Source organism: Myotis brandtii, unplaced genomic scaffold (genome assembly GCF_000412655.1).
Source record: "Myotis brandtii unplaced genomic scaffold, ASM41265v1 scaffold400, whole genome shotgun sequence".
In the NCBI taxonomy this organism is placed as follows: Eukaryota; Metazoa; Chordata; class Mammalia; order Chiroptera; family Vespertilionidae; genus Myotis; species Myotis brandtii.
The window spans coordinates 378,264-391,620 of record NW_005365373.1 but is presented as its reverse complement, the minus strand read 5'-3'; the positions used below and the strand labels follow the sequence as shown (position 1 = coordinate 391,620).

Sequence of the window (13,357 nt, the reverse complement as noted above, 5' to 3'; positions counted from 1 at the left end):
GCCGCCATCTTGGTTGGGTTAATTTGCATATAGTTGCTCTGATTGGCTGGTGGGTGTGGCTTAAGGCATAGCAAAAGTATGGTCAATTTGCATGTTTGTCTTTTATTAGTGTAGATATATATAGATTTTTTTGTTAAAAATAAAATTTCTGATAGCTGGAGCGGGTCTGTAGGTTGAGCGTAGTACCATGCATGGAAAGGATACCAGTTCGATTCCTGGTGAGACACAAGCCAGGTTTTCTGGGTGGATGCCCAGTGGGTGGGTGTGGGCCAGGCAGGAGGCACCAAACAGTGTTTCTCTCTTTTCCTTCCTCTTCCTCTCTTTACAAATTAAATTTAAAAGCTTAAAAACAATATATCCATTTAGATTTGTGGTCTTTGGGAATAATTAAAATAATGCTTTTTACCTCGGAAAATTCTGAGTTTCTCAGAATCTGAAATAATATCTCAAAACAAGAGAACAGCACTTCCCAGAAACCTGCGACCAACCCCCAAATCCTAAAGTTGTCATTTCCCAGCGCCACTGGGGCACCCCAACACCAATATTTGCAATAATTACTCAGTGATTTGTATCCTAATGCCATCTGCTGGGCCTTAAAAACTCAGTTACAATGGGCAATGCGCCTAATGATTGCTGCTTTTAGCCAATGAACGCCCAGGACAAGGGTATTATTTAGTGCTGATTGATTTGGGTGTTACTGAGTCTTTCTCCAGGTGGTCATTTTGACCTCTTGGTCCCCACTGGGGGGGGGGGTGGCTTGACCAGCCTTCAAACAGCCATCAGCCCCTCACCCAGGCTGGCCAGGCACCCCAGAGGCTCCAGGGATGGGTCACAACTAGGATCAGGTGTCAGAAACACTTTGCCCACTGTCCAATGATTTGTCTGAAGCTTGTTGAGCAACAACAGGTGGTATTGAGGCCTTTATGCCTCCCAGCCTCCGTTTTGCTTGCAGGGTTCTAGTCAACCTCACTCCATTTATCCTCCACCCTCAGGTGCTTGTGCCTGTCAGGTCCTGAAGCCCAGGACACAGCGTCCAGAACAGTGAGTTGCTTATGGGTGATACACGGTGTCATTGGTGAAAGGGTATCAGCTACAATGCCACCCTGTAAAGTTCTGATGAGTGTAGCTGAGCTGGGAGGATTTGGGAAAACAAGGTCTGTTTTGTATCCAAAGGCAAGAGAAGATGAGGCAAAATTTTGTGTGAGGAGTTTTGCTTTCATTCTTGGGATCCTAGGGTCATCGATGGTGGAGATTAAAAGAGGATCATTGTCTGAAGTAGGGTTCTAAACTTTTCCCACTGCTCAGAGGAAGAACAAATTAGAAGGGAGTAGATACCAGTTGGGGACAGGAAGGAGAAATCCTTTGAAAGATAGGCTAGAAAGTGCACTGAAGACTGAAGCCCTGAGGTAATGCAGGCATCTCCAGGTGACCTGGCCTGGGGCTGAGCAAGTGTGCTGAGCAGCCTGAGCCCTTGGATCCTGGCGGTGGTTGCCAGATTCTTAACAGACATGTATCTTTCCCCAGATTGCTGCTAGTGCAGAATCGCTTAGTGGTACTGGTTTGTGGAGCTTATTTCAGAGCCTCACACTCTTGTGGTCTCTGAGATAGTGGAGTCCTGGGACTGTCCTGCCACTCTTTCAGCCTTTGGGCCTGAGAACCTTGAACAAACACTAAGCCCAGAATCCTAAGTACAGGTCTAGAGTTGTATGAAGTATTCCCATATATTGGCAACCAATGGAATGAGATGTAGGAGGTCCTCCCAGGTAAATGTGCCAAATGTGCAAATAATTGGAGTAAAGACTGAACTTGTTCAGGGACATGCAGGTATCCTTTTTTATTTTTATATATATTAAAAAAGAGAAGAGGTAACAATAGGACAGGAAGGAGTAAGGTCTAGAGGAGCTTTGTCACATTGGAAGTCGGTTCTTCATGTGATGGGATCATTGGGATAATTGGAGCAGTGGAGGCAGGTGATCTGACCCAGGTCTCATTAGATTTCCTGTGGCTGCAGCAAGATGAACAATATTCCTCTGAGGGAGGTGGTGGGAAGACTAGGAAAGAAGTTGCTGTGATATTCTGAGTGATTGTGATGGTAACTTGTCCATGACGGTGCTCATGGAAGTGCAAGTGGGAGTTGTGCTCTGGGTTAGTATTTTAGCTGTGGCCCCCCCCCTGGATTTTCTAATTTTGAGTTTGAGAAAGAGGAAGATAATAGCAATCATGTGAAGGTTAGAAATTAGCAGCCAGAGGTATGGAATCACTAGCTGAGATGGAAAAATTCAAAATATAAAATTAATGTTCATTGGAGATACAAAAAAATTTTATTTATTTATTTTTTCAGTTAGGTTATTTCAGAGAGCAGTTCATGAGTGTCTAGTACTCTGATAAACAATTCGATATAAAGACTTCTTAAACGAATAGTGCAATGTGTGTGGGGGGAGTTCTAGATCACCTTTTTGTTATTTGTTTTTAATTGGATGCCAAATGGTATTTCAAACAAGATGAAACTGAGGTTGGTATATATTTACTCTCTAAACTCTTACCATGTTTTTTTGGTGACCATTGATGTGGCCTGGGAAGTTGCAGTCAGTTTGGTGGTATTGCTTAGGGCAGTGGTCGGCAAACTGCGGCCCCTTGAGTGTGGCTCTTCCACAAAATACCACGTGCGGGTGCGCACGTACAGTGCGATTGAAACTTTGTGGCCACACTGAAGGGGCCAAAGAGCCGCATGTGGCTCGCGAGCCGCGGTTTGCCGACCACGGGCTTAGGGGCATGAGTGTTCATCTGTGAGATTCACTGAGCATGGATTAGAGCAACATAGGTGATGGGACTTGAGTGATGAAGGCTGTGACTTGGGAAGGGACATCAAGTGCAGCACAGGTGAAGGTGGGCTCTGGATATCTGAGATCTGATGTGGTTCTCAATAGGTGAGGTTGAAGTAAAAAACAATCAGGAAGGGAGGCCTTTATAGCAGGATTCAAGGCTGCCTCTTTTAGTGTGGACTATCACAGTTGGAGTAATACTTCCTCCAGTTTGAGTTTGCCAGGCATTTATTCTATGGGCCATACATGCTGAGTAATGAGTAGGAAGTCAATGAGATGACTCTGGAGTCTGGGGCTGTGGGAGTCCAGGTGTGAGAGTGGTGTGGGAGAAAGACTGATGTGCACTTGGAGAGGGCAGGTTCATTCATGGCCACAGAGCACTGAAATTGGCTTAAGAGTGAATGAAATATGAATTCATTTTTGGTGGTGACTTGATGACATAGTAGGTGGAATTTTAGTTTAATTGTCTGAAAATAGGAGTGTTGTCATGCTACATGCAATGTCTAGAGCTTAGGTGTTATGTATGTGCACACCTGTCAGTTTTTGTTGAGGGCTGATACCATGATCATTAGAAACACATTAGCATACATCAGTGTAACCTGGGCTTGAAAATCTCCACTGGCATTAGGAAGGACGAAGGTAGGAGACAAATATGTTACAGAATGGTGAGTTAGAATTTTGGAAAAGAAGGTAATTAGAAAAAAAACAGGCCTCATTATGGCATATTTGTGTTGTCTTTGAAGTTGTGACTTTGTGAAAGAGGCTATGTGAAAGGAGTGTGTTTCAAAGAACGATGTGACAGGTAATGCAAAGTGATGGACTCAGCATCATTCTGTGAGTGAGTTCCAAAGGGTGAAGTGTGATGCCATGCCTTTCTGAGTCTTGGAGGGACAATCTGGGGCACTTCAAGGGAATGCCTGATAATACCAGTGTCAAATCACTCACACTTCCTTTATACCCAACATCTCTTCCTCCCCTGTTTTGTGGACATCAACTGTATTGACAAGAGGCAGTGTGGTCTACATGTGAGGCCCATAGGTCAGTTATCTTCTATCTGCTCATCAGCCTTTATTGTTGTGGGAAGACACACAATCAATTGGCATATAAGGAGAGAGTTACTTTGATGGGACAGAGGCCTGATACCTCCTTTGATGAAGGTAGTAGAGGGAGAGATGTGGAGGGTGGGGAGTATGACAAACATAAAATAATTGGAGAGATGCTGATCATGGGTTGAACTGTCCCCATTATGACAGGATATGAACTTTGAGGACGTGGCTATTGCCTTCTCTCAGGAGGAGTGGGGGCTCCTTGATGAGGATCAGAGACATCTATACTGCGATGTGATGCTGGAAGTTTTTGCACTTGTATCATCTGTAGGTAAGATTTTCACATTCTCCTACTGTCCTGAGGTGATGGCCTCTCTTCCTTTATTCTCCAGATGCAACTTTCTCTCTCCCACAGCCAAACCATGGGCTCTGCCAATTTTCCCCACTTTCTTATAATATGTGCTATGAATGCATGTGCTGAGCTGTGTGGAGATCCCTGAGCAATGGACTCACCAAGCACCCCTAACACCCATTGCCTCAGAGAGTGCAGGAAGTGTGTGGAAGTCATGAGTCTTGTAGATAGCTTCATAGAATCCAGCTTAATTTCCTCTTCCTGGGAGGGTGACTATGTCCAGGTCCATGGCATCCACTTCTGCACCCTTCCTCCAGCTAAAGGTCATTGGTGCCTGCCTGTTCCTGGTATGGTCTTTACTTACATGAACCATGGGCAGTTCTTGTGAAACTCTCCTTCCATTGTTTGTAATATTCTCTTCCCTGAATACTATTGCATGCTGAGTTGCTCTGGCTTCTCACCTCCGTTGTCTTTCATTAATACTCAGAATATTTAGGTTTTAGGCACTTGAACAGTAGAAAGTGCAGGAAGAACACTCTTTTTTTCACAATATGAACATACAGGATGATCTCAAAGGAGGCCTTGCTCTGTTGAGTGGCAACTGGGAAAAGTATGACATAAGGGCTGTGTTCAGATCATACAAGGGACCTGCTCATTTCCCACAGTGTTTAGTTGCAAGTGCCACTGGCGACAGCTCATTTCTACCTTTTCTTTCCCATCTTTGACATGTTGCTGACTTGTCATTTCATCTTTGACTTTCTGACTTTTGTCTACCTTCACTTTTGTGGTCTTTTTGCATCACGTGTCCCCCTGCAAGTCTTTCTCTGCAGTATTCTTCAACATTGACCTCCACATGTATTATGAGGTGCGTATATATTTTTAAGTAGACCTCAAACAAAACCTATCCATTTATTGAAATACTAGAAGCCCAGCACACGAAATCATGCATGGGTAAGGCCCCTAGGCCTAGCTCCGCCGCTGCCAGTCCCCAGTCCAGCCCCTGCCGCTGCCACCCACCCCGGTTCCTCGTTCGCCATCCAGCGATTAAAAGAACAGCCCTCTCTGCCTTAGGTGCCTTGTGCCATCAAAAGACACCTGGCCCTTTGCTCCCTTTAAATAAGTAAAATAAACGCCCTCTCTCTGTACCTGTCTCTTCTCTCCCTTGTGAATCCTTTCATAGCTGGCGTCATCAGCCAAAACCCTAACAATGACGTGGGAAACTCAACCAGGAAGGGCTATGCCTGTGGGAGGAGGTGCAGGCAACCAGGGCTGCCCCCTTGCTCCTGCCCCAACCTCCTACCCTCCATCCCTGTACTGGCCCAGCGGCCTGGCTTGGCCCCTCCTCCATCGCAGAACTGCTCAGCTCAAGCTCTGGCCCCGCCCATCCCACAGGGAGGAGCATGCGCAGTTTCTTGCAGACATGGAAGTGGCTGTGGAGTAGGGAGGAGGCGGATTATTCCTGAGGAGGGTGTTTCTGCTTTGAAGCTGATTTCTCCGTCCACCTCCCCCCAGTGAAGGCTGAGGGTCGCTGCAGGCGCTGAAGTCCTTATTGAAGTCTCCACTCCATAGCACAGCCGTGGGCAAACTACGGCCCGCTGGCTGGATCTGGCCCGTTTGAAATGAATAAAACTAAAAAAAAAAAGGCCGTACCCTTTTATGTAATGATGTTTACTTTGAATTTATATTAGTTCACACAAACACTCCATCCATGCTTTTGTTCTGGCCCTCCGGTCCAGTTTAAGAACCCATTGTGGCCCTCGAGTCAAAAAGTTTGCCCACCCCTGCCATAGCATCTCACAGTGGTGAGTCCGCATCCCAGGAGGCTGTGCAGTGGAGGCACCACGTTCCTGTCGGGAGAAACTTAGGATCAATCAATCGGAGCCTCTCGGCCGGGGGGAAGGACCAAGAGGTCTGCCTTCCTCCCACTCGCCAGTTCCCGGTCCTACTCTGCTGCCACCCAGCCCAGTTCCCCGTGGTTCCATGGTGGCCATCCAGCAATGGACGCCTGCGGGCTGCAGGGAGGGACTGAGAGGTGGTCAGTGCACCTCAGCAACTGGTTGATCGTTCTGGTTGTGACGCCTGGGCTTTTATTATATAGGATACTTGAAATAAGATGTAACTAACATTCTTTTAAAAAATTCTTTATTGTTTAAAATATTACATAAAATATTATGTGTGTCTCCTTTTACCCCCATTGACCTCTCCCTGGCCACTCCCACCACCCAGTACATGCCTTTTGGGTGTTCAATGCTTCTCTATCTCTGGATCTATTTTTGTTCATCAATTTTATGTTTTTCATTATATTCCACAAATGCTTCTCTATCTCTGGATCTATTTTTGTTCATTAATTTTTTGTTTTTCATTATATTCCACAAATGAGTCAGATCATGTGATATTTTTCTTTCTCCAACTGGCTTATATCGTTTTGCATAATGCTCTCCATGTCCACCCATGCTGTTGTAAATGGTAATAGATCTTTCTTTTTTTATAACAGTGTAGTATTCCATTTTGTAGATGTACCACAGTTTTTTAATCCACTCATCTGCTGATGGGCCCTTAGGCTATTACCAAATATTAGCTATTGTAGATTGTGCTGCTATGAACATAGGAGTGCATATGTCCTCTCTGATTGGTGTTTCTGATTTCTTGGGATATATTCCTAGAAGTGGGATTACTGGGTCAAATGGGAGCTCCATTTTAAACTTTCTGAGGAAACTCCATACTGTTTTCCACAGTTGCAGCACCAGTCTGCATTCCCACCAGCAGCGCACGAGGGTTCCTTTTTCCCCCACATCCTCGTCAGCACTTGTCATTTGTGGATTTGTTGAAGATAGCCATTCTTACATGTGTGAGATGGTATCTCATTGTCATTTTGATTTGCATCTCTCGGATGATTAGTGACTTTGAGCATGTTTTCATATGTCTCTTGGCCTTCTATATGTACACTTTCAAAAAGTGTCTATTTAAGTCCTTTGCCCATTTTTGATTCGATTGTTTATCTTCCTTTTGTTAAGTTATATGTTGGAGATTAAATCCTTATCGGAGTTAACATTGGCAAATATGTTCTCCCATGCAGTGGGCTTTCTTGTTTTGTTTATGGTTTCTTTTGCTGTGCAGAAGCTTTTTATTTTGATGTAGTCCCATGTGTTTATTTTCTCCTTCGTTTCCATTGCCCTATGAGCTGTATTGTTAAAGATATTGCTATGACATATGTCTGATATTTTGCTGCATATGGATTCTTCTAAGATTTTTATGATATTCCATCTTACGTTTAAGACTTTTATCCACTTTGAGGAATATGTCCATTTCTTCTTGGTTGACAAGTTTGTTGGAATAGAGTTGTCCATAGTGTTTTTTTTTAACAATCCTTTGTATTTCTGTGGGTTCTGTTGTTATTTTGCCTCTTTCATTTCTGATTTTTTTTTTAATCTGGATCCTCTGTTTGCTTCTTGGTGAAGCTGGCTAGAGGTTCATCAATCTTGTTTATCCTTTCAAAGAACCAGCTCTTGGTTTTATTGATCTTTTGTATTTTTTTGTTGTTGTTCTCTATGTCATTTATTTTCACTCTAATCTTTATTATTTCCTTCCTTCTGTTCACTCTGGGCTTTTCTTGTTGCTCTCTTTCTAATTCTTCAAGTTTTAGAGTTATATAACTTATTACCAGCTTTTCCTGTTTTTTGAACTAGGCCTGTAATGCTATGTATGAACTTCCCTGTCAGGAATGCTTTCACTGTGTCCCGTAGATTTTGAGTTGTTGTGTTTTCATTGTCATTTATTTCCAGGATGTTTTTTATTTCTTCTTTGATCTCTTTGGTAACCCAGTCATTGTTTAATAACATGCTGTATAACTTCTACGTGTTTGAATTTTTAAATTGGTTTTATTGTAGTTTATTTCTAATATTATGCCATTATGATCTGAAAAGATGATTGATATGATATCAATCTTCTTGAATTTGAAGAGACTTTGCCTGTGTCCCAGTATGTGGCCTATCTTTGAAAATGTCCCATGTGCACTTGAGAAGAATGTATTTTCTGTAGCTTTGGAGTGAAATGATCTAAAGATGTCAATTAAGTCCATGTGATCTAGTGAGTCGTTTAGGATTGCCGTTTCTTTGCTCATTTTTTTGTCTAGAGGATTTATCCAGTGATATCAATGGGGTATTAAAGTCCCCTATTATGATTGTATTGGCATCGATCTCTCCCTTGATATCTTCCAGAAGTTTTTTTTATGGATTTGGGTGCTCCTGCATTGGGTGCATATATGTTTACCAAAGTTATATCCTCTTTGTATGGATGCCTTTAGTATTATGAAGTAGCCTTCCTTATCTCTTGTTATGGCCTTCAGTTTGAGGTCTATTTTGTCAGATATAAGTATTGCTATCCCAGCTTTCTATTTCATTTCCATTTGCCTGAAAGGTATTTTTCCAACCCTTCACTTTTAGTCTATGTGAATCCTTTGTTCTGAGGTGGATCTCTTGTAGACAACATATATATGGGTCATGTTTTCTTATCCATTCAGCCACTCTGTGTCTTTTGATTGGAGCATTTAGTCCATTTATGTTTATGTTTAAGGTTATTATTGATAGGTACATGTTTGTAGCCGTTTTTATTCTTTATGCCTGCATTTCTTCTTCCCTTTCTATTTTTTCTTTTTACGACAATTCCTTTAGCATTTTTTGCATTGCTGGCTTGTTGGTAATAAACTCCCTTAGCCTTTTTTTTTGTCTGTGAAACTCCTTATTTCCCCTTCAATTTTGAATGATAGCCTTGCTGGATAGAGTATTCTTGGATTCAAAGCCTTGCTTTGAATCACTTTTTATACTTCATTCCATTCCCTTCTAGCCAGATGTATTTCTGTTGAGAAATCATTTGATAATCTAGTTTGAGATCCTTTGTAGGTAACTCTTTGTCTCTCTCTCTCTCTCTCTCTGACAGCCTTTAAGATTCTCTCTTTGTTGGTAACATTTGCCATTGTAATTTTGACATGTCTTGGTGTGTGGCTTTTGGGTTCATCTTGTTTGGAACTCTCTGTGCTTGTGTGACTTTTCCATCCCAAATTTGGAGTCTTCTGTTATTATTTCTTCAAATATGCTTTCTAATCCTTGCTCCTCTCTTGTCCTTTTGGCACTCCTATTATACATATGTTACTTTGTTTCCTGTTGTCCCAAAGCTCCCTTAGGCTCTACTCCTGCTTTCTAATATTTTTATCCAATTGCTGCTCAGATTGGGTGTGTTTTTCTGGCCTTTCTTCCAACTCACTAATTCAATCCTCTGCTTCTTCTAATCTAATGTTAAAAGTTTCCATTGTGTTTTTTATTGTAGTTAAATCATTCTTGATTTCCTTTTGATTCTTACATAAGTTGTTGGTTTTCTCATCCATCCATTTTATGAACTGTATGGCTCTTACTATGAAATCTTTTTCTGACATATTGCATGCCTCTATTTTATTTAGTTCCTTTTCTATTCATTCCTCCTTTTCTTTCATTTGGGTTTGTTACTTTGTCTCCCCATTTTTGCTCTTACTGAAGGGTCCAGGCGCAGAGTCCTGAGGGGCCTATGGCTGAAGTGGAGGGCTTGGTGGGAGGGTCGCACACCTGAGAGTCACCAGAGAATCCAGGCGCTGGGACACGAGGGGGCCGTGGCTGAAGTGGTGAGTTGGTGAGAGCGTTGCACACTCTGGGACTCACAGGAGCCTGTGGCCAGGAAAGCTGCAGTCCTTGTGTTTGTGCATCTGCAGCTGAAATAGCAGGTCTTTGGATAGAGTGGCTGTAGGGTCCCAGGTGGTGTTTGAGGCCAGTCTCAGTGGTAGTAGGGATAGGCTCCTAGTCTTAGCAGCTGTCCCCTTCAAGATGGCATGGTTTCTGAGCCAGAGTTGGCTGCCCAGGAGTGCTTGCAGCAGTAACAGGGGTTCCCCTTCTAGGGGAGCCCAGTCTTCAGGCTCCTGAGACTCCTGGAGATCTAACTGCCCTCATATATCCACACACTTCCCTTTTGCTCCCTCACAGCCATCCTGCTGGCCACCATCCTCACTCCCTCTGTAACCAACATTCTGCACAACTTACCCATGTCACCAGCAAACAAGCCCTGCTGAATTCTGTTGGCAAAAGAATGACTCTGTGATACCTCTTCTGTTCCATGTGGCACTTGTCACGTATGTATCATATTTTGTTTGAGGTCCTCCTTGTTTTTTAACTTCAGTAGCCCAGAACTTTATAGCTTCATCTTGTAAATCCTTCCTGCAAATCTTTTATTTTCATCAAGTTGCATGAAGCCAAGGTAATATGAGCAACACACTTTTGTAATGGGTCTTCCCCCTGTCGCCACAGTCAACTTTCATTTCCTCACCATTTTTCTGTTTGCAGGTTGTTGGCATAAAACAGAAGAGGAGGAGGAATGTTCTGATGGGAGTGTTTCTGTACAAGTGGAGTCAAAATTCATGGCTTCTAAGACAGTGCCACCAACCCAGAAGACCCACCTCTGTAAGCATTGTTTCTCAGTTTTAAAAGATATTCAACTGACTGAGTCACAAGCAGCATACTTTGAGCAGAAAGCCTTCTTCAGTGACACATGTGTGAGAAACTTCTGTTCCAATGCAAACCATCACCAGCAACAGAGGGATACCAGTGGAGAGAAGCCCTGGAAAGAAGCTATGAACGGGGCCTCCTTTGGGACCAGGTGCAGCTTCTACTTGTCAGGGGTGCTTTCAACCACTGGGGAGGCTGGGAAAGACTGGCCAGCCAGCTCAGGGTTGTTGCAGCCCCAGGCATCTCTTAACACTGAGGAGCCTTACAGGGGCAATGAGATTTCACAGAAATTTCACAATGTAAAAAGTCATCATCAGTGGAACAAACATGAAAGTGCTGCAAGCCACAGACATAAATTTGTTCAACATCAGGGTGTCTGCTCTGGTGAAGTGAAATATGAGTGTAACAAATGTGGGAAAGTTTTTAGATGTATCATTAACCTCACTCAACATCAGCGAGTTCACACTGGAATTATGTCCTATGAGTGTACTGATTGTGGGAAGCTCTTCCATCAAAGATCTTCCCTCACTAAACATCATAGAGTTCATACTGGAGAACAATCTTTTGAGTTTAGTGAATGTGGGAAATCGCTTAGGTGCAGTAATTACCCCTGTAACCAGAAGAGAGTTCACACTGGAGAAAAAACATATCAATGTAGTGATTGTGGGAAATCCTTCAGTCAAAACTCTAACCTCATTCAACACCACAGAGTTCACACCGGAGAAAAGCCATATAAGTGCAGTGATTGTGGGAAATCCTTCAGTCAGAACTGTTCCCTCATTAAACACCACAGAGTTCATACTGGAGAAAAGCCATATGAGTGTAGTGATTGTGGGAAGTCCTTCAGTCTGATCTCTACCCTCATTAAACACCACAGAGTTCACACTGGAGAAAAGCCATATGAGTGTAGTGATTGTGGAAAGTCTTTCAGGCAAATCTTTGCTCTCACTGAGCACCAGAGAATTCATATTGGGGAAAAGCCATATCAATGTAGTGAATGTGGAAAGTCCTTCAGTCATAGCTCTAACCTCCTAAAACACCACAGAGTTCACACTGGAGAAAAGCCATATGAGTGTAGTGATTGTGGGAAGTCCTTTAGTCAGAGCTCTGCCCTCATTAAACACCACAGAGTTCATACAGGAGAAAAGCCATATGAGTGTAGTGATTGTGGGAAGTCTTTCATGCAGTTCTGTAGTCTCACTGAGCATCAGAGAGTTCACACTGGAGAAAAGCCATATCAGTGTAGTGATTGCGGGAAGTCATTCAGTCAAAGCTCTAACCTCATTCAACACCACAGAGTTCACACTGGAGAAAAACCCTTTGAGTGTAGTTTATGTAAGAAATATTTTAGCCAGAAACATAGCCTGATTAGACATCTGAGAGTTCACACTGGAGAAAAGGCTTAAATATCCAGATCATATTTTATCTTTCTCACTCAGAATGGCAATACTGAAAGAGATACTTTGGGACCCATTTACTGAATATAAGCTCCTTTTTTAGAAAGATATACAGGCAGTCCTCAGATTACGTCAGACTCAATGTACATCATTTCATGGTTACGTCACCATCTCCCATTTACAGTATTTATAAAAAAAAAGTTCCGTTGTTTTGATGTATGTACATATGTGCTTTATGTTTTCTATTATTTATTTACCACAAATAAAGGTCAAGAATTGTTATCTTTTTTTTTTTTTACTGTTTCACTTAATTACTGCTGTGTATGTGCTCCATGTGAGTGACGTAGGTGCTTATGTAGGTGGGTTCCGACTGACAGCGGAAATTACATTACATCGCACTGTAAGAACAGATCTCCGACATAACCCAAGGACCTACTGTACTATGCTAGTTTCCTCATAAGCTTCAGGTACAACTGAGACTTGAAGGATCTGCATTTGTCAACCTGCCCAGACCTAATATCCCATTGATGTCACTGCGAGTATTTGTGGCTGAACAATTTCACCTCTACCACATGAAAAATGTGCATCAGTCACAACACCTGTGTGCTTAGGGGAATGAATTTTGTGTTCTCACTTGTGCTGGAGGAAATTAAGATTATTCTGAGCTCTTAACAGGACCTTCATTCTTTTATCTTTGGCTAGAGATTATAACTGACCCAGGGTTCATCCAGAGCACCCGTCCTTAATTAAGAAGTGCTGCCTCTGTCAGGGACACTGTGGTTCTTACATTATGTTGTGATGAATTGTTTCCGTTCTAATTCACTAGCTTGCAAATTACTTGCTGTCCTCTGTTCCCATTTATGTTTTTGTAAATGTTTTTTTTTTCTTTTGTACCTTTAGTTTGTTGGTTCTATTCACTGCCTGGGATGATTTGAAAGGAAAGTTGTGATCTGTCAGCATGGAAAGGTAAATGGATATGTTGGGGTCCCAAACTTTCCGTGCTTTGGAAGGCACAGCATGACAGAAAATCACTATTTGTCCAATATTGGCTTATTTTGTATTGCTGCCCAAGGCTGTAAAAGAAAGTGTACATGACTTTGTGGTTTTAATTTGAAATTAGGTCCCTCTTTTATTGGTGAGGTCACTGGTCACCCTGAAGAGGAAGCCTTTGTTGTGCTTGTACAAACAATATGCATTAAAGTTTGTATTACATAAG

General features: G+C 42.6%; 3 protein-coding genes across 4 annotated transcripts in view; all 3 read left to right on the top strand.

The window, feature by feature from the left end:
• The window catches only part of LOC102255102 (zinc finger protein OZF), a 43,296-nt gene extending 30,932 nt beyond the window's left edge, over positions 1-12,364 (top strand). Inside the window, exons 1-3 of one of the 2 annotated variants that reach the window (XM_014545341.1) lie at positions 4,124-4,199; positions 10,226-10,371; positions 10,583-12,364. In XM_014545341.1, the coding sequence (XP_014400827.1) occupies positions 10,356-10,371; positions 10,583-12,150 (1,584 nt within the window). In that variant the 5' untranslated portion in view covers positions 4,124-4,199; positions 10,226-10,355 and the 3' untranslated portion in view covers positions 12,151-12,364. Of the gene's footprint in view, positions 1-4,083; positions 4,200-10,225; positions 10,372-10,582 lie in introns of those variants that run through there. The other variant, XM_005873249.2, reaches the window with a different exon arrangement.
• LOC102254796 (zinc finger protein 501) overlaps positions 1-13,357 on the top strand; it is a 181,689-nt gene that overhangs the window by 30,648 nt on the left and 137,684 nt on the right. The gene's annotated exons all lie outside the window — the stretch shown is intronic.
• The window catches only part of LOC102257113 (zinc finger protein 551-like), an 85,811-nt gene that overhangs the window by 18,656 nt on the left and 53,798 nt on the right, over positions 1-13,357 (top strand). The gene's annotated exons all lie outside the window — the stretch shown is intronic.